Here is a 22503-nt window from a genome sequence, read left to right as displayed (position 1 = left end):
GATAACTTGATTATCTTTCCCCAACCTGTGACGCATCTGTGGCCTAGGCCCCCTCTTATCTGGCCATTCCTCTTCCCTCCGTCCAGTGGTGGGATTCAAGTAATTTAACAACCGGTTCTCTGCCCTAATGATTTCTTCCAACAACCAGTTTGCCAAACTGCTCAGAAAGTTAACAACCGGTTCTCCCGAAGTGGTGCGAAATTGCCTCTGTCCCTCAAGGTCCTTCCCAAACGTGACCTCCCCCCGCCCTCCGAGCTGGACCTCGGCTTGGCTTCCATCTTGACCTTCAGCTTCTTCTCAACTTCTCCAGGTCCTCCGTCCGCTCCCACGAACCTGCTGTCCAGCGTGAACGGCACGACCGTGACCCTCGACTGGGCCCCTCCGCTGGACAAAGGAGGACGCCAAGACGTCACCTACAACGTGATCTGTCATCGCTGCACCTGGGGAGGGGGCCACTGCGAATCCTGCGGGTCTGGGATCCGTTTCCTCCCCCAGCAGATGAATTTGGCCCAGGGGTCTCTCTCCATCTCCAACCTTCTGGCTCACACCAACTATTCCTTCTCGGTGGAGGCCGTCAACGGCGTCTCCGACCTCAGCTTCGAGTCCCCAAGATTTGTGGCCGTCAACATCACCACGAACCAGGCAGGTAGGAGAAGGTGTGCCCCCCCCACCTCCCCTCACCCCACTCCTCTCTTCTCCCCACCCCACCCCACCCCACCTCAACCCATCCGACTCGAGGTAAAACCAAGGTTCAAGTCCATCAATTTAGGGAGAACAACGAATCGGTGGAACAGAAGTTGCCTTCAGGAGTTGTGGGTGCTCCATCATCACTGGAGGTTTTCAAGAAGAGACTGGGCAGCCGTTGGTCCAGAATGGTATAGTCTCCTGCTTAAGCAGGGGGTTGGACTACATGACCTCCAAGGTCCATTCTGTTATTCTGTATTGTTGTCCTTTCCTCCCCCCTCCTCCTCTTCTTCCTCCTCCTCCCCTTCCCCTCTTCCTCCTCCTCCCCATTCTCTCCTCTTTCTCCTCCTCCTCTTCCTCCTCTCCCTCCCCTCTTCCTTCTCCTCCTTCTCCTCTTCTCCTCCCTCGTCTTCCTCCTTCTCCTCCCACTCCCCACCTCCTCCTCCTCTTTAAAGGTCTCACAGCAGGATGTAAGCTATTCTGAATCAAGCTGCTTTTCGCAATTGACTGATGGGGATTTTGTCAATGCTGAGAGCATTCAAGGGGTGGTCCATCTGGCATAGGGTTTTCTGCTTTTGCAGGGGGTTGGACTAGACCTCCAAGGTCCCATCTGACTCTCTTAGTCTATTTTCTTATAGATAGATAGATAGATAGATAGATAGATAGATAGATAGATAGATAGATAGATAGATAGATGTAGATGATAGAGATAGATAGATAGATAGATAGATAGATAGATAGATAGATAGAGATAGATAGATAGATAGATAGATAGATAGATAGATGATAGCTAGATAGACACAGAGAGAGAAATAGAGGTAAATAGATGATTAATAATAATAATAATAATAATAATAATAATAATAATAATAGATGATAGAAGATAGATTTTTTTTAAAAATTTGCATTTATATCCCGCCCTTCTCCGAAGACTCAGGGTGGCTTACACTATGTCAAGCAATAGTCTTCATCCATTTGTATATTATATACAAAGTCAACTTATTGCCCTCAACAATCTGGGTCCTCATTTTACCTACCTTATAAAGGATGGAAGGCTGAGTCAACCTTGGGCCTGGTGGGACTTGAACTTGTAGTAATTGCAAGCAGCTGCTGTTAATAACAGACTGTCTTATCAGTCTGAGCCACAGATAGATAGATAGATAGATAGATAGATAGATAGATAGATAGAGATGAAAGAGATAGATATAGATAGATAGATATAGATAGATAGATAGATAGATAGATAGATAGATAGATGATAGATAGATGATAGATAGATAGATAGATAGAAGAGATAGATAGATAGATAGATAGATAGATGATAGCTAGATAGACAGAGAGAAATAGAGGTAAATAGATTATAGATGATAGAAGATAGATAGATAGATAGATAGATAGATAGATAGATAGATAGATAGATAGATAGATCGACAGAGACAGACAGATAGATATAGAGGTAAATAGATAGATAGATAGATAGATAGATAGATAGATGATAGATAGGTGGGTGGGTGGGTGGATGGATGGATGGATGGATGGATGGATAGATGGGTGATAGAAAAGATATGGCATAGGGTGTCTCCCACTTGAGCTGGAGGTTGGACTAGAAGACCTCCGAGGACCCTTCCAATCCTACGATGCCACTACTTTCAAGGAAAGACGGTTGAGAAGGAACGTTTTCCGGTGCCTCGGCTGGGGAAACCCCTCCGCTCGAATGGAAACCGGGCCAGCTTGGCGAGGAATTATTTTCACATCTTGCAAATCAAACCAGTTCCCCCGGCAATCAGATGGCAGCCTTAATTGTAGCTATTAATGGCAATCATTTTTACAGTATTAGCTGCTCTGGTGGAAATCGTTTCACCCTAATTGTTATTATTTAATGGCTTGGGAAAAAACGGAAATCCGGATGCAAGTTGGCACTTGTGCGCAAGCTGCTCGGCTGAATTTTTTTTTTATTTTTTTTTATTCTTTAATGTTGTTTCCTATTTTATGTGCAATCGCTTTCTCAATAATTCTTAATGGCGGATGGGCCATTTTCACAGCGGGAGTCTTATTAAGCCATTTTTTACATTTCTCCGGTGACCCCAAGCTGATCTTCAATTTAAGAGTGTCGTTTTTTTTTCTCTCTCTCTCTCACTCTTTCTTTTCTTCTAAAATATCCACACTCGCTCTGCAGCCAAAAAATATAAAGGTTGCGGGGTGTGTAAAAAGCAGATTACAAGATTTGCAACTGCAGCTTGTTTTGATTCCAGAGGACAAAGGGAGAAAGATAAAGACATGTGTTTCGTTTCCTTGTCCACGCTCTAAAAATTAACTTTAATTAATCAGATTAATTTCCCCTCCTGTCTTTAACGGTTTCTCTATTCTCTGTCGTAAAACATTTTAATTTGTGAACATGTTTTAAAAAGTTTAGGCTCCACTTAAAAGTTTTGAAAACTGACAGGCCCGGAAATAGAGTTTGCCTAACTCCAGTTTGGGGGGGAAAGTTGACTTTAAAAAAGAAAATAAAATTGCAAAAAATCTCTTTTCTCTTATCCGCTTTATCATGTTGTATCTGATGGTTTAAATATTTTTCATGCTGTGGGCTGCCCAGAGTTGTTTGACATAGATGGGTGCCAACTAAATTTCATAAGCAGTAAAATCATAATAATATTATATATATTATATAAATTATTATATAAATCTATATATGAGCAAGTGATAATTGTGAAATGTTCAAAGTATCAAAATTAGTGGCAGGAGAGGAAGCAAGGAAGGAAGGAAGGAAGGTAGGAAGGAAAGAAGGAAGGAAGGAAGGAAGGTAGGAAGGAAGGAAGGAAGGAGGAAAGAAAGAAAGAAAAGAAAAGAAAAGAAAAGAAAAGAAAAGAAAAGAAAAGAAAAGAAAGGAGGAGGGAGGGAGGGAGGGAGGGAGGATGGAAGAAGGAAAGAGAGAGAGGAGGAAGAATCATGAAAGGAGGAAGAAAGGAAGGAAGGAAGGAGAAAAAACATGGAAGGAAAAAGAAAGATGGACGGATGGAAGGAGGGAAAGAAAGAAAAAGAAAGATGGATGGATGGATGGAAGGAAAAAGAAAGATGGAAGAAAGGAAGAAGAAAGAAAGAAGGATGGAAGGAAGGAAGGAAACATGAAAGGAGGGAGGATAGGGAGGGAGGGAAAGAGAGAAAGAAGGAAGGAAGACCAGAGGTAGGAGGGGAAAAAAGAGAAAGCGACTAGTATAACCTTTTTTTAAAAAAATATTTTTTTAAAAAAAATATGCTTTTGAATGCCTGGCCTTTGTTTTTGCAAAAAAAAAACCCTTTTTATTTTCATCACTTAATAATAATAATAATAATAATAATAATAATAATAATAATAATAATAATAATAATAATAATAATAATAATATCAGAGTTGGAAGGGACCTTGGAGGTCTTCTAGCCCAACCCCCTGCCCAGGCAGGAAACCCTACACCATTTCAAACAAATGGCTTATCCAACATTTTCTTAAAAAATTTCCAGTGTTGGAGCATTCACATTTCATCCCCCATCCCTCCATCGCAAAATTCATTTCATGTACGTTGAGGGGTAGCCTCTCTTGTCTGTTTCCCCGCCTCCCCCCCTCCCTCCGCTTGTTTATTTTGCTTAATTAGTAAAACCGGTTTATAAAAAAAAAGAAGAAGAAGAAGAAGAAAAGAAAGCCAACCAGAAGGCTAGCGAGAAAAGAGCCTGCCGTGCCAAGGTCACCTTGCATTTCTTGCATTAAATGAGAAACACGTCCCGCCGTTCACCATCTTCGCACATCTAGAGAGACGGGTCTTACTATCTCGCTCCATCGAGGGAGCTGCTTGCAGATTTCCAAGTTGGAGGGAAATCATCCAAAAACCATATGTTTGTGGCGGGCAACGAAACCCTCTTAATTAATTTGCACTATTTTTGTGTGAGCCAAGGGGAGACTTTTGAAAAAGGAGAAGGGGTGGGAGAGAGAGAGAGAGAGAGAGAAAGAAAGGGAGAGAGACAGAGAGAGGGAGGGAGAGAGAGAAAAAGAGGAAGAGAGAATGTGGGAGAGAGAGTGAAAGAGAGAAAGAGAGAGAAAGAAAGAACAAAAGAAAGAAAGAAAGAAAGAAAGAAAGAAAGAAAGAAAGAAAGAAAGAAAGAAAGAAAGCGAGTGAGAATGTGGAAGAGAGAGAAAGAGAGAGAGATGGTGGGAGAGAGAGAAAGAAAGAAAGAAAGAAAAAGAGAGAATGTGGGAGAGAGAGGAGAGAGAAGAAAGAAAAGAGAGAGAATGTGGGGGGGAGAGAGAGAGAGAGAAAGAGAAAGGGAGAGAGAACGTAGGAGAGAGAGAAAGAAAGAGAGAGAGAGAAAGAGAGAGAATGTGGGAGAGAGGATGAGAGAAAACAAGAAAAGAGAGAGAGAGAGAAAGGGAGAGAATGTGGGGAGAGAGAGAGAGAAAGGGAGAGAATGTGGGAGAGAGAGAGAGAGATGGTGGGAGAGAGAAAGAAAGAAAGAAAGAAAAGAGAGAGAATGTGGGGAGAGAGAGAGAGAGAGAGAGAGAGGAGGAGAGAGAGAAAGAAAGAGAGAGAGAGAAAGAGAGAGAATGTGGGAGAGAGAGAAAGAGAGAGAGATGGTGGGAGAGAGAGAAAGAAAGAAAGAAAGAAAAAGAGAGAGAATGTGGGGGAGAGAGAGAGAGAGAGAAAGGGAGAGAGAACGTAGGAGAGAGAGAAAGAAAGAGAGAGAGAAAGAGAGAGAATGTGGGAGAGACAGGATGAGAGAAAACAAGAAAGAGAGAGAGAGAGAGAGAAAGGGAGAGAATGTGGAAGAGAGAGAAAGAGAGAGAGATGGTGGGAGAGAGAGAAAGAGAGAGAGAAAGAAAGAGAGAAAGAATGTGGGAGAGAGGATGAGAGAAAACGAGAAAGAGAGAGAGAGAGAGAAAGGGAGAGAATGTGGGGGAGAGAGAGAAAGAAAGAGAGGAAGGTTATTTTTATAATTTTTATAATTTTCACAAGCAGACGTTCCAGTTCTGAATAAGGGCTCTAGGGTTCCCTGTGGGTTATCCTCCATTTATGACTGCTTGCTTAGTGTCCGTTTGAAGTTACGACAGACCTTGAAAAAGAAACCTATCGGTAGTCCTCAACTTACGACCCCAATGGATCCCCAAATTCCTGTGGCTGAGTGAGACGTTTGTTAAGGGAGTTTTGCTCCGTTCTACGAGCTTTCTTGCCACCGTTGTTCAGTGGATCACCACGGTCGTTAAGCGAGACACAGGGCTGTTAAGCGAACCCGGCTTCCCCATTGATTTTGCTCGTCACCAGGTCGTAAAAGGGGAATCCCGTGACCCGGGGACGTTGCCGCCCTCGTAAATCCGAGACAGTTGCCAAGCGTCATGAATTCGGATCACGCAACCGCGGGGATGCTGTCGCGCTCATAAGTGTGAAAGTGCTAAGCCTCGCTTAGCAATCCTGGTTTGGGGTTGTAAGACGAGGACCACCTCCTCCGGCGACCAGCGTTGGCCTGAGCAGGGGTTGGACTAGATGACCTCTGAGGACTCTTCCAACACCTCTGATTTCTTGGGAGGACATCCAATGGTGGGTGGCTGGGGAATCCTTCAGGTCACAGTCCAGGATCCCAGGCAGGAACCTTACCCTGTGGGGCAGCCGTGGCTCCACCCCTTCATTTGCATGCCACCTGGAGGGAGGGGCAGTGGGCGGGGCTTGTTCCCTCTTCCTCTTCTCCCCTGACCTGCTCGGGGTTTTTTTTCCCCCCTTTCTCTCCGCAGCGCCTTCCCAAGTGACGACAATCGACCAGCAAAATGTGGGTCAGAACAGCGTCACCCTCCTGTGGTCCCAGCCGGATCAGCCAAACGGCATCATTCTGGAATACGAAATTAAATATTACGAGAAGGTAAGGCTTGTCCCCACCCCAGTGGTGGGGGTGGGGAGGGAGTAGAATGTCAGGGTTCCGAAGGGGCGACATTCCAAGTGAAGCCAGCTCTGACCCTACATAATTTACAGCCTACCCTGTTTCTCCCCCCACACCCAGGGTGTGTCCTCAGTCACATTCGCCCACGGAACAATTTCGCGGGTTGTAGAAGTCATTCCCCTCCGTCCACTATGGGTAATCCTGGGAGACAGCCTTGAGAGAGATATGTCTGGAATGTGTTCTCGGCTGCCGTGCTGCTTCGCCGTAGCGTAGCTGCAAGTTCGTTTTCCCATCCCCCGTGCCTGTGGGCAACTGGAGAGCAGGCCAGGGATGCTATCAGTTTTGGAAGTCGACATAAAAATTCCCGCCGTTTCCATCCTTGTGAACCTCATCTTGTTTTTCTTCTAAGTGAATTTGTCCTTCTTTCATCAGAGCCTCGGGGGTGAAGTGGGGGGGCCCTCTAAAGGCTGCGGTGTAGGGAAACTGTCAGGTGAATAACAGAATCACAGAGTTGGAAGGGACCTTGGAGGTCTTCTAGTCCAGCCTGAGAAGGAAACCCTATTACCATTCCAGACAAATGGTTGTCCAATCTCTTCTTAGAAACTTCCAACGTTGGAGCATTCGCAACTTCTGGTGGCAAGCAGTTCCACCGGTTAATTGTCCTCACGGTAGAGGAAGTTTCTCCTTAGATCCAGGTTGCTGCTTCTCCTAGATGAGGTTTCCATCCATTGGTTCTTGTCCTGCTTTGGAGAACGTCTAGATGGGCATGTGTGTCTTGGGTATCCAACTCAAACACAGGGTGCCATGGATGGATGGAGGAAGGAAGGAAGGAAGGAAGGAAAGAAAAGAAAAGAAAAGAAAAGGGAGAAATTGAGAGAGTGGGGAAAGGGAAGAAGGAAGGAAAGAAGACAGAAGAGAGAGGGGAGAAAGGGAGGGAGGAAAGGAAGGAAGAAAGAGGGAAGGGAGGGAGGGAGGGAGGAAGAGAGGAAGGAAAAGGAAAGGGAGAAATTGAGAGAGTGGGGAAAGGGAAGAAGGAAGGAAAGAAGACAGAAGAGAGAGGGGAGAAAGGGAGGGAGGAAAGGAAGGAAGAAAGAGGGAAGGGAGGGAGGGAGGGAGGAAGAGAGGAAGGAAAAGGAAAGGGAGAAATTGAGAGAGTGGGGAAAGGGAAGAAGGAAGGAAAGAAGACAGAAGAGAGAGGGGAGAAAGGAATGGAGGAAAGGAAGGAAGGAAGGAAGGAAGAGAGAATGAAGGGAGGGAGGAAGAGAGGAAGGAAGGAAGGAAAAGGAAAGGGAGAAATTGAGAGAGTGGGGAAAGGGAAGAAGGAAGGAAAGAAGACAGAAGAGAGAGGGGAGAAAGGGAGGGAGGAAGGAAGGAAGGAAGAGGGAATGGAGGGAGGGAGGGAGGAAGAGAAGAAGGAAAAGGAGAAATTGAGAGAGTAAGGAAATGAAAGAAGGAAAGAAGGAAAGAAATAAGGAAGAAGAGAGAGGGAATGGAGGGCGGGAGGAAGGAAGAAGGACGGAAGGAAAAGGAAAGGGAGAAATTGAGAGAGTGAGGAAAGAAAGAAGGAAAGAAGGAAGAAGAGAGAGGAGGGAGGGAGGAAGAAAGGAAGGAAGGAAGGGAAGAGAGTGAGAAAGGAACGAAGGACGGGACGTGTATTTTGGCAGGACTGTCGCTGGGAATTCCCTCCTCTCTCCTCTTTCTGGCCTTGAGGGACCCTTGGAAAACCGGAAGGCTTCTCATGGGGTCTCAGCCCCAGAGCCCCCCTGACCCCCTCCCCTCCCCCTTCCCCCCCCCCCCAGGACAAGGAGATGCAGAGCTACTCTACCCTGAAGTCCAAGGGCAACCGCACCACCGTCTTCGGCTTGAAACCGGCTACCCGCTACATCTTCCAGGTCCGAGCCAGGACCTCGGCCGGTTGCGGGAAGTTCAGCGAAACCCTGGAAGTCGAAACAGCCAAAGCAAGTGAGATAAAATAGAGAGGAGGAAGAGTGTGGGAAGAACTGGGGGGGGGGGCTGGGGGGCTGGGGGGGGGAAACAACTAGGAGGTTTCCCCAAGAAATTTTTTATTATTATTATTATTATTATTATTATTATTATTATTATTATTATTATTATTATTATTATTATTATTATTATTATTATTATTATTTTACGGAGGGAAACTGCATGTCGGGAAGAAAAGCAGAAAGCGGATCCCAGACCCAGGAAAGAGGTCCTGATTTTGGAGAGACATTTTTTTTGGGGGGGGGGCATGTTTTGCAAGTGGGGGCTTTGTTCTTACCTTCCCCTTTTTATTTTGGCAAGAATTCTTCCCGCCATCCCCCCCCCAAGGCGATGCTTTCTTTGCGTGCTTCTTGATCCATTGTTTCTGTTTCTTCCTCTTCCTCTTCTTCTCCTCCTTTTCTTCTTCCTCCTCCTCCTCCTCCTCTTCTTCTTCTACTCCTCCTCCTCCTCTTTCTTCTCTACCTCCTCCTCCTCTTCTTCTCCTCCTCCTCCTCTTCTTCTTCTACCTCCTCCTCCTCTTCTTCCTCTCCTCCTCCTCCTCTTCCTCTTCCTCCTCCTCTTCTTCTTCTCCTCCTCCTCCTCCTCTTCCTCTTCTCTACCTCCTCCTCCTCTTCTTCTTCCTCCTCCTCCTCTTCTTCTTCTACCTCCTCCTCCTCCTCTTCTTCTTCTCTACCTCCTCCTCCTCTTCTTCTTCCTCCTCCTCCTCTTCTTCTTCTACTCCTCCTCCTCTCTTCTTCTTCTCTCCTCCTCCTCTTCTTCTTCCTCCTCCTCCTCCTCTTCTTCTACTACTACTTCTCCTCCTCTTCTTCTCTACCTCCTCCTCCTTTTCTTCCTCTTCCTCCTCCTCTTCTTATTCTCCTCCTCCTCCTCCTCCTCCTCTTTCTTCTTCTCTACCTCCTCCTCCTCTTCTTCTTCCTCCTCCTCCTCCTCTTCTTCTTCTACTCCTCCTCCTCCTCTTTCTTCTTCTCTACCTCCTCCTCCTCTTCTTCTTCCTCCTCCTCCTCCTCTTCTTCTTCTACTCCTCCTCCTTCTTCTTCTCTACCTCCTCCTCCTCTTCTTCTTCCTCCTCCTCCTCCTCTCTTCTTCTACTACTACTTCTCCTCCTCTTTCTTCTTCTCTACCTCCTCCTCCTCTTTTTCTTCTCTTCCTCCTCCTCCTCCTCTTTTCCTCCTTTTTCCTCTCCTCCTCCTCCTCCTCTTCTTCTTCCTCCTCCTCCTCCTCTCCCTTTTCCTTCTTTTCCTCTCAAAAAAACTCCATTTCTCGCTAATACGGATGATGTTACCTAGCTGGGTCATGAAACGTCTGCAAGAAGACCACTAAGCTCAGAGAGCACCAATGACCCCACAGCCCTTGTCTTCCTTCCGTCCTCTTCCTCATCCTCCTCCCCCTCCCTCCTTCCTTCCTTCCTTCCTTCCTTCCTTCCTTCCTTCCTTCCTTCCTTCTTTCTCTCTTCCTCTTCTTCCTCCTCCTCCTCTTTCCTCCTCTTTCTTCTTCGCCTCTTGGCTGGCCATGTTGCAAAACCCCAGGGAAACTGACCGGTACCAGGTCTGTTGTGGCTCAAATCCCCCTCTTTTTCCTTTTCCTTTGTTCCAGTAGTCCCGCAATACGACACCATGACTGTGATCTGGGTCTGCCTGACGCTCATCAGCGGCTTGGTAGCCCTGCTTCTACTCCTCATTTGCAAGAAGAGGTAGGGGTTTCCTCCTTCAAAGGAAGGGTCGGGTTTCGGAGGAATAAATCCAAACCGGAAGCAGATCCCTGGCTTGACCCGTTAGGAGGTTTGTGCGGCGAGTTGTGGCGTTCACAACTTTTGTCATTTCCTTCCTCCTGCTCCCAACAGGCACTGTGGCTACAGCAAGGCTTTCCAAGATCCCGACGAGGAGAAAATGCACTACCAGAACGGACAAGGTGAGTTCCAGAAAAAAACAGCTGGTCCTCGACTTACAACGCTTGCTTCTTTCAGCGACCGTTCCAAGTTACGACGTCACTGGGGAAAAAAGGACCGGTTTTTGTTACGTGCCTTACGACCGTTGTAGCATCCCTGTATGTTCACACAATCAAAATCCTAGGCGCTTGGCCGCTGACTCGTATTTATGACGGGGTCACAGCATCCCAGGAGGACCACTCGATCCCCCTTTTGCAACTTTTCCGACCAGCAAAGTTGGATTCGCTTAACGACCGTGTCACTAATTGAACCACTGCAAGGATCCGTTTTAACAACTGTGACACAGAACATCATAAAACAGGACAAAAGCTCACTTAGCAACTGCCTCCCTCGGGAACAGAAATGTTAGGCTCCGTTGCGGTCGTAAGTCGAGAACTACCTACACAGTTGAATGCAGATGGTTCTTCAACTTATGACCGCTTTGGGGGCCCAGAATTTGCTGCTAACCAGGGCAGAATTTCCCTTGCTAGTGAGGTGTGACCAATTTCACCATCTCTTTTATTTTTTGCCATGGTCGCTAAGTGAATCTGGCTTTCCCCTATTGACTTTGCTTGAAAGAAGGTCGCAAATATGGATCACATGACCACCAGGGTTAGAGTCGTTAAAGTGTGAAAAACCTGTCATAAATGTGAATCCACTGCCCCGTGTCTGAATTTTGATCACGTGTCCATGAGGGGGTGGAGGGACTGCCACGAAGGACGTGGCCGTAAGTTGAGGTCTTAAAAGATGAGGTGGTCAGCCACCCCTCCGAGAGGGTTAGGTTGGTTTTCCTGCCTGTTGCAGAGGGCTGGACTAGTTGACCTCTGCGGGTCCCTCCGCGGGCTTTGAGAACAGCATGAAATGGCGAATTTAAACCAATTGAATTCTCTTCTGCTCCTTCCTCTTCTCGCCTGCTCCCGCACAGTGAAATTCCCCGAGTCTAAATTTTACCTGGAATCGCACACCTACGAAGACCCCTGCCAGGCCGCGCACGAAGTCATGCGGGAAATTGATGCGTCTCGGATTAAAATCGAACGAGTGATCGGCTCGGGTGAGTCTCTTTTAATGGTTGGATTCAGCCGGTTCGGGAAAACCGGTAGTTAAATTGCTGGCTGGCCCCTCCCCTTCCAGAAGTTCCCACGCACCTCATTTTGGCTGCCAGGTAAGTGCTGGGAGGTCTCCAAGGCCAAAACGGGGCACAGGAAGGCCACGCCCCCTCCTATGGCCCATTTTTGCTCCTAGGGAGGTGCAGGAGGCTGAATGCTGCCTGTCAATCACCCTGGCCACACCCACCAAGCCACGCCCACAGAACCGTAGTAAAAAAATTGGAATCCCACCACAGGTCTCCTTCTTCGTTAAGGAATCTTTCATTCAACCTCTCTCAATACTAAGACGGGAGGACTTCAATGTACGTAAATTTAGATATGTCGCCGAGGATTTGCATTTATTGTTGCTGGTGGGAAAAAAAAACAGGATATAAACGAAACCAAAACAAAAACAAAACGAAAAAGGAATTGATTGTAAATTTGATAAGGGCAGCTAGATTAGCGATGGCTAATATATTGGGGACAAAATGGGGATATTTGAAGAAATAGGATATAATGAAATCTGGAGTCTGGCCAAAAATGATCAATTCACAACAGAAATTAATTTTTTAAAAAGGGGTGATTAAAGCAAACAATTATAATGAAATATGGAGAGGGGGTTTTATAATAAAAACGGTGTTGGTGGAGGGCCAAGGGAACCAACCTATTCAAAAATATATGTTCCATATTGTTGTATATATTCAACATACGTTGAATATATGTTGGGCACAAGTGAAATATATTGTAGATCTTTTAGTTGCAATTTAGAAGAAGTAATAAAAATGGTTTCCAGGTGTGTGGGTGTGTTTGTGCGCACTTTAATATTTGTATTTTTTTTCCCTTTCCTTTCTTGTATTTAGATTTATATGTATTACGTTTGTATTGTTTGTATTCAAAATAAAAACCATATTAAATAAAATACCAGCTGGAAGACGGGAAGACTTCAACTTCCAGAATTCCCCTGGCTGGCCATTCGGGCGGAATTCTGGGAGTTGAAGTCCTCCCGACTTCCAGTTCCCACGGTTGAGAAATACGCCTGTTGTGGCCTGCCAGCAGCCTACGGAGCTGGCAACAGAGTCGGACAGCAATGAGGCTTAGGTGGGGCCAGCGCCATCGGGGAATGAGGTGCGGACTCCGGAGCCTCCAGAGACTGATAGTAGTGAGGCAGAGGAACAGGAGGAGCCTGTTCCTAATGCACGCATGAGAAGAGCTGCCAGAAGGCAAGAGCAGCTCAAGCAGAGAGGACAACTCAGGAGTAGGGCCAAGAGATGATTGGCCCCTCCCATAAGGCTTAAAAGACCAGCAATGGTGTTTGAGCTCATGGCTGGAAAACAACATTGATAGCTTTGTCTTGTTGCATTTATTTTCTATCGGTCTTCTGAACTTTTACCAAGAAAGGCCTTTCGCAGTTTGCCTAATTGGACCAAGGTTTGCGATAAGACTGAGGAATTTGTTTTGGGAAGAATTTGCTTTAATTTAGTTGAACGACGCTGAGAATGAATTAATTCTCAGCTGTTCGAATAAAGTTTGTTTTTTGATGGACTGAGTTTCCTACTGAGGCCCGGGTCACAACAATGCCCTAATAAACGACGGAACCAGTAATCCTTTTTCTCATCCGACAGGTGAATCCGGAGAGGTCTGTTATGGCCGCCTAAAGATCCCTGGGAAAAGAGAGGTCCCCGTGGCGGTCAAGGCCTTAAAACCTGGTTACACCGAAAAGCAACGGCGGGATTTCCTCAGCGAAGCCAGCATCATGGCTCGGTTTGATCACCCCAACGTTATCCACCTGGAAGGGGTGGTGACCAAAAGTAGGTCATTTCCTGCGATAGGTGCAGGGTTCTTGGGAGTTGTAGATCAGCCGAAACACGCCAGGGATCCGTAGACTGGGACTTGCAAAGTTCATCAGTACCATTGCGCCCATTTCACAGATCTGGAACACTGAGGTCGATGCCGAAGATCCCTGGAATTTTGTCCTAGACCTAGATCAAACCTAAGGGCTTCCCGAGGTTGGTCAGGAGGTTATATGGGTTAGCACCGCCCCCTGCCATGGTAGCTCCACCTCCTTCCGGCAAACCCCGCCCATTTGTAGGAGAAAGTCAGATATTTAATGGGATTTTTACGCTTGTATGAAGGAAGGGGTGAGTCCTTTGAACTGTCCCATTTGGTCCCTGGAACTGTGGTTAAGAATCAATCAGAATAGAGCTGGAAGGGACCTTGGAGGTCCTCCAGTCCAGCCCCCTGCTCAAGCAGGAGAACCTATACCATTCCAGACGAGTGGCTGCCCAGTCTCTTCTTAAAAACCTCCAGTGATGGAGCGCCCACGATTTCTGGTGGCAAGCTGTTCCACTGGCTAATTTAATAAGTACAAGCGCATCAGTTCACTTAACAACTGCGGCACGAAAGGTCGTAAGATGGGGCAAAACTCGCTTCGCAAATGTCTCTCGCTCAAGAACAAAAATTTTGGGCTCTCTCTTGTGGTCGTACGTCGAGGAATGCCTGTACTTCTAACCCACGCCCGTCACTAAAGGAAGCTGCCAGAGTGATGTACCAGCTCCCTCGTTTAATCCCTTTTGTCTCCTGCAGATAAACTGATGATGATTGTGACCGAGTATATGGAAAATGGATCGCTGGATTCCTTCCTCCGGGTAAGATTCCTTCACACCAGAGTGCTCAAAGTGGCCAAGACGCTGAGCTTGTCGATCGAAAGGTCGGCAGTTCAGCGGTTCGAATCCCTAGTGCCGCGTAACATGGGTGAGCTCCTGTGACTTGTCCCAGCTTCTGCCAACCTAGCAGTTCGAAAGCACTTAAAAAAATGCAAGTAGAAAAATAGGGACCACCTTTGGTGGGAAGGGAACAGCATTCCGTGCTCCTTTGGCATTGAGTCATGCCGGCCACATGACTATGGAGACGTCTTCAGACAGCGCTGGCTCTTCTGCTTCGGAACGGAGACGAGCACCGCCCCCTAGAGTCGGGAACGACTAACAGGGGAACCTTTACCTTTAACTTACCACTTCACAAGGCTTTACAGTCCTCTCTAAGCAGGTTACAGAATCAGCCTCTTGCCCCCCAACAATCTGGGTCCTTGTTTTACTGACCTCGAAAGGACAGAAGGCTGAGTCAACTTTGAGCCGGTCAGGATCGAACTGCTGGCAGCGGCCATAGTCAGCCTGCAATCCTGCATTTTAACCACTGCGCCACCACGGCGGAATGGAATGGAATAAGAATGAGGATTAGAATAGAACAATAGAATGCGTAAAAATGCAGAATAGAATGGAATGGAATAAGAATAAGAAAATGTAGAATGGAATAAGAATGAGAATTAGAATAGAACAATAGAATGCGTAAAAATGCAGAATAGAATGGAAAGGAATAAGAATAAGAAAATGTAGAATAGAATGGAATGGAATAAGAATGAGAATTAGAATAGAACAATAGAATGCGTAAAAATGCAGAATAGAATGGAAAGGAATAAGAATAAGAAAATGTAGAATAGAATGGAATGGAATAAGAATGAGAATTAGAATAGAACAATAGAATGCGTAAAAATGCAGAATAGAATGGAAAGGAATAAGAGTAAGAAAATGTAGAATAGAATGGAATGGAATAAGAGTAAGAAAATGTAGAATAGAATGGAATGGAATAAGAATAAGAAAATGCAGAATAGAATGGAATGGAATAAGAATAAGAACAGAATAAAATGCAGAAAAATATGGAATGGAACGGAACGGAACAGAACTGAACAGAATAGAAATGCAGAATAAAATATAGAATAGTATAGAATAGAATTCTTTATTGGCCAAGTGTGGGGAATTAAACATTCATCAGATTGATGGCACAGGATGGGGTTGGGGGGTGGGGAACCCCTCTCTTTATCTCTCCTTGTTTTGGCATGCAATATGCCTTACAGTGGCAGACGCTGAAACACGTTACATCCAGGATGCGAGGGGTCTGTCGTTCTTTCCTCAGCCCCCTTTCTGGCTCCTGCGGTGGGCAGATCCTCGAAAGACCTGAACGCAGGAAGGAGGTTGCCAGTTAGAGGGAAATGCCCATGGACCAGAAAAACCCACATGGCTCAAGGTTGTTGTCGTCCCCCCCCCCGCTTTCTCTCCAGAAACACGACGGGCAATTTACGGTTCTCCAGCTGGTAGTCATGCTGAGGGGCATCGGCGCCGGCATGCGCTACCTCTCCGACCTGGGTTACGTCCACCGGGACTTGGCGGCTCGTAACATCCTCATTAACGGCAACCTGGTTTGCAAAGTGTCGGACTTTGGCCTCTCGCGCGTGCTGGACGACAATCCCGATGCGGCTTACACAACCACAGTAAGTGTCCGCCGTTGCGCCGTCACGTCCCGAACTCTCGGAAAACGTGTGGACTTTCTTTCCCCCGCCTCCTTCCTATTTTCCGCCGCGTTCCCAAAATCCCCTCCGATTTATTACTTTTTCTGGCCTTCTCTTGGCTTCTCGGTCAGCCTCCTCCGTCGGCGTCTGTTCGACTCTGAAATGTTAACAGGTAGTGCTCGACTTACACCAGTAATCGGGGCCCACAATTTCAGTTAACGGAATAACAGAATAACAAGAGTTGGAAGGGACCTTGGAGGTCTTCTAGTCCAACCCCCTGCTTAGGCAGGAAACCCTACATCACTTCAGACAAATGGCTATCCAACATCTTCTTAAAAACTTCCAGTGTTGGAGCATTCACAGCTTCTGGAGGCAAGTTGTTCCACGGATTAATTGTTCTAACTGTCAGGAAATTTCTCCTTAATTCTAAGTTGCTTCTCTCCTTGGTTAGTTTCCACCCATTGCTTCTTGTTCTACCCTCCCTCAGGTTCTTTGGAGAATAGCTTGACTCTCTCTTCTTTGGGGCAGCCCCTGAGATATTGGAAGACTGCTATCATGTCTCCCCTAGTCCTTCTTTTCATTAAACTAGACATTCCCATTCCAGCAACCGTTCTTCATGTGTTTTATCCTCCAGCCCCCTAATCCTCTTCATTGCTCTTCTCTGCACTCTTCCCTTTCAAACCACATGTGTGAACCATTGCCACCCTCTTCTTGGCCGTCTAATAAAGGATCAGAGGCCCCGGAATGGTAGAATGTAATACTTTCGGGGGGGGGACCCTAGAGGTCATCTCATCGGACCCCCTTTGTATTCCAGGGAGGGAAGATCCCTGTCCGGTGGACGGCTCCCGAAGCCATCACGTTCCGGAAGTTCTCGTCGGCCAGTGACGTCTGGAGTTACGGCATTGTCACGTGGGAAGTGCTGGCTTATGGAGAGCGGCCGTATTGGAACATGACCAATCAAGACGTAAGCATAAGAAGGATTTGTAATGTTTGTGTGTGTGTGTGTCTGTGTGGGTTGGGGAGGACAATGGGCCAGTCTGGAGTCAGGGGAAGGCCCGGGCGAGGGTTCTGCGTCGGAGGCTGAGGTGGGGCCAGGGCCATCTGGGAGTGATGCGTGGATTCCGGAGCCTCCAGAGGCGGACAGCAGAGAGGCAGAGGAACAGGAGGAGCCTCTTCCTAGTGCATGGATGCAAAGAGCTGCCAGAAGGCAAGAGCAGCTAAAGCAAAAAGGACGACTCAGGAGTAAGGCCAGGAGATGATTGGCCCCTCCCATATGGCTTAAAAGAGCAGCAAGGGCTCTTGGGCTCTTTGTAGGAAAGCAACGTTGCTACATTTGTTTCTAGCCGTAGTCTCTCATTTCTGAACTTCGTGGGGTTCTTGCCAAGAAAAGCCTTTGGCAGAGTGCCAAAGAAGACAAAGGTTTGTGATAAGGCCGAAGGACTTTTTCTGAAGGATTCGTTTTGGAATTAATTTGGACTAAGCTGAGAATGAAGTAATTCTCAGCTCTTCTAATAAAATATGTTTGTTTAGGACTGATTGTGTCTGCTAATAACTACCTGGGCCTAGGTAACAACACAACTACTGTCCAAAGACACACAAAAATACCCCGTTTCTCCCCCCTCCCCCCCCCCCGCCGATTTCTCCGGCATTCGATTCACAGGCTGGCAACAACCGTTCCTTTGCAGGTCATTCAGTCAGTGGAGGAAGGCTACCGGCTGCCCGCTCCCATGGGCTGCCCCGTGGCGCTGCACCAGCTGATGTTGAACTGTTGGCAGAAAGAACCGGACGAGAGGCCGCGCTTCTCCCAAATCCTCGGCGTCCTGGACAAACTCATCCGCAACCCTCAGAACTTAAAATGCACCGCCACACTCAACCGGTAAGTTGGCCTTCGCAAACGATCGGCCGTGGCCAATTGGCCGGTGGCGAGTTAAGCCGTGGCGGATTGGCCACGGAGAATTGGCCGCAGCGACTTGTCCCATTCCAGGCGAACAGCGGCGAACGGATTTCTAAAACGAGAGGCTAAAAGCGCTCCTTGCCTTTTCCCACATCCCTTGGACTGAATTGGTGTTGCCCCCTGTCTTGCTTGCGCCCTTTCCTCGTGGTGCCCCATCCCCAGTAATTAAGCCCGCCCCGGCTTCTCCTCTTTGCGCCCCTTTTCACATGCCCTGCTGCAGCGGTGTATTCCCCAGCTGAGCTGGCCCGTCGCACGCAAACTCTAAATCAGGGTTAGCGAAAACCAATGGTGGGATTCAACCGGTTCGCACCACTTCAGCCGAACCGGTTGTTAAATTGTTGGCTGGCCCGTCCCCTCCAAGCCCCTTCCAGAAGTCCCCCCCCCAGGGCCCGTTTTTACTTCCAGGGGGGTGCAAGAGGCTGAGTGCTGTCTCCCTGGCCACGCCCACCATGGCCACGCCCACCATGGCCACACCCACCAGAGAACCGGTTGTTAAATTATTTGAATCCCACCCACTGGCGAAACCCCAAAGTTATGCTACATCGGTTGAACTGTTGCCCCGAGCATTGGAGGCCTTACGGATTAAGGGATAGTCCAACAGGCGAAGTTCAAGGGATGTACAGAATGCAGATACAGATTAACGGAGTTTTAAGGGGCCTTGTAGGTCATCTAGTCGAACCCCGCACTCACGGTGCGGATGACATTGTTGTGTCCTGCTCCGGAGACTTAGAAGAGTTGAAGGTGGAGTCTACACGCAGGACGTTATAAAATACAAGCGAAATATAGAACAGGGTTTAAAATGAGACGAAACGAGCTGATAGGCACCGATCCGGGCGGTCCAATCACAAACCACAAGGTTTGCTTCCAAATAGAACTTAATAGAATCATAGGGTCGGAAGGGACCTCAGAGGTTTACTAGTCCGACCCCTTGCTCAAGACAGGAGATCTTAACACCATCCCGCTCAAATGTCCAGTCTTATTTCTTTAAACTTCCAAGGTTTTTCCCTCCCCCAGCACCTCCCTCCTACATTTCCGGGGGGTGGGGGGTGGGAGGAAACGACCCAGTCCCAAGAATCAGAGCAAAGAACAAGAGAACTCAAAGGAAGCTTCTCTAGGGAGGAGCAGTCTACCAGCAAAAAATAAAAAGAAGGACCATTTGACTGGTAGCCAGGCAGGAGTGGGATTCTACCGGTTCGGACAGATTCGGGCGAACCGGTAGCTCCGACAATCAGCTGGAAGCGAACCGGTTTCCTCCATCGATCAGCTGGGCCCGCTTTCCCGCCCCTGCACTTACCTTTATGTTCGCAGCAAATTAGCGCTGCAGAGGGGATGGCCGCACCTCAGCTGTTTTAATTCCGTAGCACGCGGAATTTAACACGGAAAGCGATTTTTTTTGTTGAACTGCGCACGCGCACTATCACCGAACCGGTTGTTAAACTGGAAGGATCCTACCACTGTAGCCAGGCCTCGCCTCCAAAGAGAGTCTCGGACAAACCCCCCTCCACTCACACATACACACACACAGACACACACACACACACCTCTCCTGTTGTTGTTGTTGTTATTTTTTGCCTGCAGGTTCACACAAACGCTGTCCGAACGGAGCCACATTGATTTCACCCACTGCGGCTCCGTGGAGGAATGGCTGGACTCCATTCGGCTGGGAAGGTACCAAGAGAATTTCGCCCTGGGTGGCTATTCGTCTCTCGGCATGGTGATGCACATGAATATTGAGTAAGTGGGGCGCGGGGAAGCCATCGTACACACACAATCACAACACAACGCCAGTGTCTGATTTTCAGCTTATCTCTGCACATACACACACACACACAAACACCCGATAAAACTCGACGTTTCCTCTCGATTTGAGCCAGCCTGGAAACCGTCACGGGCACGGGAGGGTCTTGGCGGCAAGCAGGGGACCTCAGAGGTCATCTAGTCCAAACCCGAAGCACTCCCAGGTAGCTGGGATTCTCCAGGCTGGAGAACCCCTTTGAGGGTCGATCCCGCAGGCCCATAGTTTGCCCTTAGAACATCTCTGCTTCTTGGAGACCCCTGCCCCCTTCCTTCCCCCTCCCTCAAATCTTGGGGGGAGGGAATAACGCTTTTTAAGGGCGGGGGGAATATTTTGGTCCTTCCAGGAAGACCCCACCCTATCCTCAACAAGGGATTTCTTCCCTTGCCCCGTCGCGAATCCGATCAGCGCAAACTCAGTGGTGGTATTAAGCCGGTTGTAGCCGGTTCGGGCAAATGGGTAGCGGCGGTTGTGGGAGGCTCCGCCCACCCACCCGCTCGGATGTCATTATGTCCTGTTTTTGACGCTCTGCGCTTACGCGGAAGGTCACATTTGCGAACCAGTAGCGAAGGTAAGAGAGTACCACCCCTAGCGCAAACCACCATTGAAGGCTAGATGCCGGTTTGTCTCTCACCTGCCTCAAAGAGAGATGTTCTCGCAGACGCTTAAGACAACCTGGCTTCTTGCCCGCTGTGTGTTTTTTTTTTTCAACCGGGGGTTAAATTTGGACATTCGGATGTTTATCACCGGGCCCTCGAACCCGGACTAACCCAAGAAGGATCAAGGACTACAAAGCTTTCAGAAGCTAGAAGGGCGAAGGTGGCTTATCCTGTAGCTCTAATCTCCCTTCTTCCTGCGAGAGAAGCCGAAGCAAACCGGCAATCTTTAATCTCCGGGCCCTTTTAAGCGAGGAAAACATCAGAAAACCCACCGATTCTTTCGGCGGCCATAAAATATTAAAACCTGCAGCAGGAGAAACGTGACATCGAGAGAAATAATTAGGCCTTTTTTTTTTTGCTTCGGGATCAAATAATTCTAGCTTGTTCTCCTTGTCTTTCTATCTCCTTCCCACCCTCCCTCCTTCCTCTCTCTCTCTCTTTCTTTCTTTCTCTCCCATGTTCTCACTCTCGCTCTTTCTCTCTCTCTCCCACATTCTCTCGCTCTTTTTCTTTTTCTCTTTTTCCCTTTTTCTCTTCTTCTCTCTCTCTCTCTTTCTTTCTTTCTCTCTCTTTCTCTCCCTTTCTCCCATGTTCTCTCTCTCTCTTTCTTTCTCTCTCTCTCTCCTTTTCCCACATTCTCTCTCTCTCTTCTTTTCTCTCTTTCTCTCTCTCCCTCTCCCATGTTCTCTCTCTCTCTCTCTTTCTCTTTCTCTCTCTTTCTTCCACGTTCTTTCTTTCTCTCTTTCTCTCCTTTCTCCCATGTACTCTCTCTCTCTCTTTCTCTCTCTCTCTCTTTCTCTCTTCTCTCTCTCTCTCCCATGTTCTCTCTCTCTCTCTCTTTCTCTTTCTCTCTCTTTCTTCCACGTTCTTTCTTTCTCTCTTTCTCTCCCTTTCCCACGTTCTCTCTCTCGCTTTTTCTTTCTCTCTTTCTCTCTCTCTCTCCCTCTCTCCCACATTATCTCTCTCTTGCTCTTTCTCTCTCTCCCTCTCTCTCTCCCACATTCTCTCCCTCTTTTTCTTTCTTTCCTTCCTTCCTTCCTTCCTTCCTTCCTTCTTTCTTTCTTTCTTTCTTTCTTTCTTTCTTTCTTTCTTTCTTTCTTTCTTTCTTTCTTTCTTCTCTCTTTCCCTTTCTCCCACATTCTCTCTCTCTCTCTCTCTCCCTTTCTCCCATGTTCTCTCTCTCTTTCTCTCTCTCTTTCTCCCCCCCTCTCTCTCTCCTTCCCTCCCTCTCCCCTTTCTGTCCTCCCCATCCTTCCTCCAGAGATGTGCAAAACCTGGGGATCAGCTTGACGGGCCACCAGAGGAAGATTCTAACCAGCATCCAAATCATGAGGTCCCAACTTCTCAACACCATGGGTTGCCGGAGACCCCTCTGATCGGAACTCCTTCAGGGACCGAGGAGCTCTTTTGCGGCTGCTTGAGAGGGTTTCGCGCGGGGGGCGAACCCCACCGCGGAGTTAGCCGGAGCCTCGCTTGTGGTGTCAGCGGTGGGATACCCGCTCGCCGCTCAGAACAAGGAAGTTGAAGGAGGCCCCAGAAACAGGCCGGGTCCTGTTCTGCATTTAAAGTGGACTCCTTCAGATTGAACTTCTCCAGAACTTGAGCTCTACCTACCAGAGAGCCGTGATCGGGTAGGGCGAGGGAGGGTTGGGGTCAGTGGTGGGATTCAGCCAGTTCGCACCAGTTCGGGAGAACCGGTTGTTAACTTTCTGAGCAGTTTGGTAAACTGGTTGTTGGAAGAAATCATTAGGGCAGAGAACCGGTTGTTAAATGACTTGAATCCCACCACCGGTTGGGGTGTCTCCCGTACGAGACGATCTTCGTGACTAGCCGGAGATGTGACCACTGTGGATTCTTACAGACTTTTTTTTTTTTAAAAAAAGACACTGATTGCAATAACGTTCGGACGGCACCTTCAGAAAGGAGCCCCCCCCCGCCCCTCCTGCTTTCGTCGGACGTGGACAACGGGCGGTCTACCTGAAGCCGCTGAGCAGGGATCGCTCCCCGCCCTTCTTCCAGGCTATCCGGAGCCTACAAACTTGAGTCTTCCCCCGTCCCCACCTAAGATCCACTTCCCCTAGCCCACCCTCCCTTCTCATTCCCACCTTTGACCGCTCTCCCTCCCTCCCTCTCTCGCTGAGGAAAGCAGGATTCCCACCCACCGCAA

At 47.9% G+C, this 22503-nt stretch overlaps 1 protein-coding gene across 2 annotated transcripts in view; it reads left to right on the top strand.

The window, feature by feature from the left end:
- The window catches only part of EPHA8 (EPH receptor A8), a 35838-nt gene extending 13593 nt beyond the window's left edge, over positions 1–22245 (top strand). Inside the window, exons 4-16 of one of the 2 annotated variants that reach the window (XM_058161042.1) lie at positions 311–646; positions 6434–6558; positions 8376–8527; positions 8934–9040; positions 10414–10488; positions 11430–11555; positions 13212–13397; positions 14173–14234; positions 15701–15910; positions 16743–16892; positions 17614–17804; positions 19461–19616; positions 21598–22245. In XM_058161042.1, the coding sequence (XP_058017025.1) occupies positions 311–646; positions 6434–6558; positions 8376–8527; positions 8934–9040; positions 10414–10488; positions 11430–11555; positions 13212–13397; positions 14173–14234; positions 15701–15910; positions 16743–16892; positions 17614–17804; positions 19461–19616; positions 21598–21712 (1991 nt within the window). In that variant the 3' untranslated portion in view covers positions 21713–22245. Of the gene's footprint in view, positions 1–310; positions 647–6433; positions 6559–8375; positions 8539–8933; positions 9041–10176; positions 10271–10413; positions 10489–11429; positions 11556–13211; positions 13398–14172; positions 14235–15700; positions 15911–16742; positions 16893–17613; positions 17805–19460; positions 19617–21597 lie in introns of both variants that reach the window. The other variant, XM_058161041.1, reaches the window with a different exon arrangement.
- Positions 22246–22503: the final 258 nt, after the last annotated feature.

The sequence above is a fragment of the Ahaetulla prasina genome, chromosome 18 (genome assembly GCF_028640845.1).
Source record: "Ahaetulla prasina isolate Xishuangbanna chromosome 18, ASM2864084v1, whole genome shotgun sequence".
Taxonomy (NCBI): Eukaryota; Metazoa; Chordata; class Lepidosauria; order Squamata; family Colubridae; genus Ahaetulla; species Ahaetulla prasina.
This window is presented reverse-complemented; position numbering and strand designations above follow the sequence as displayed.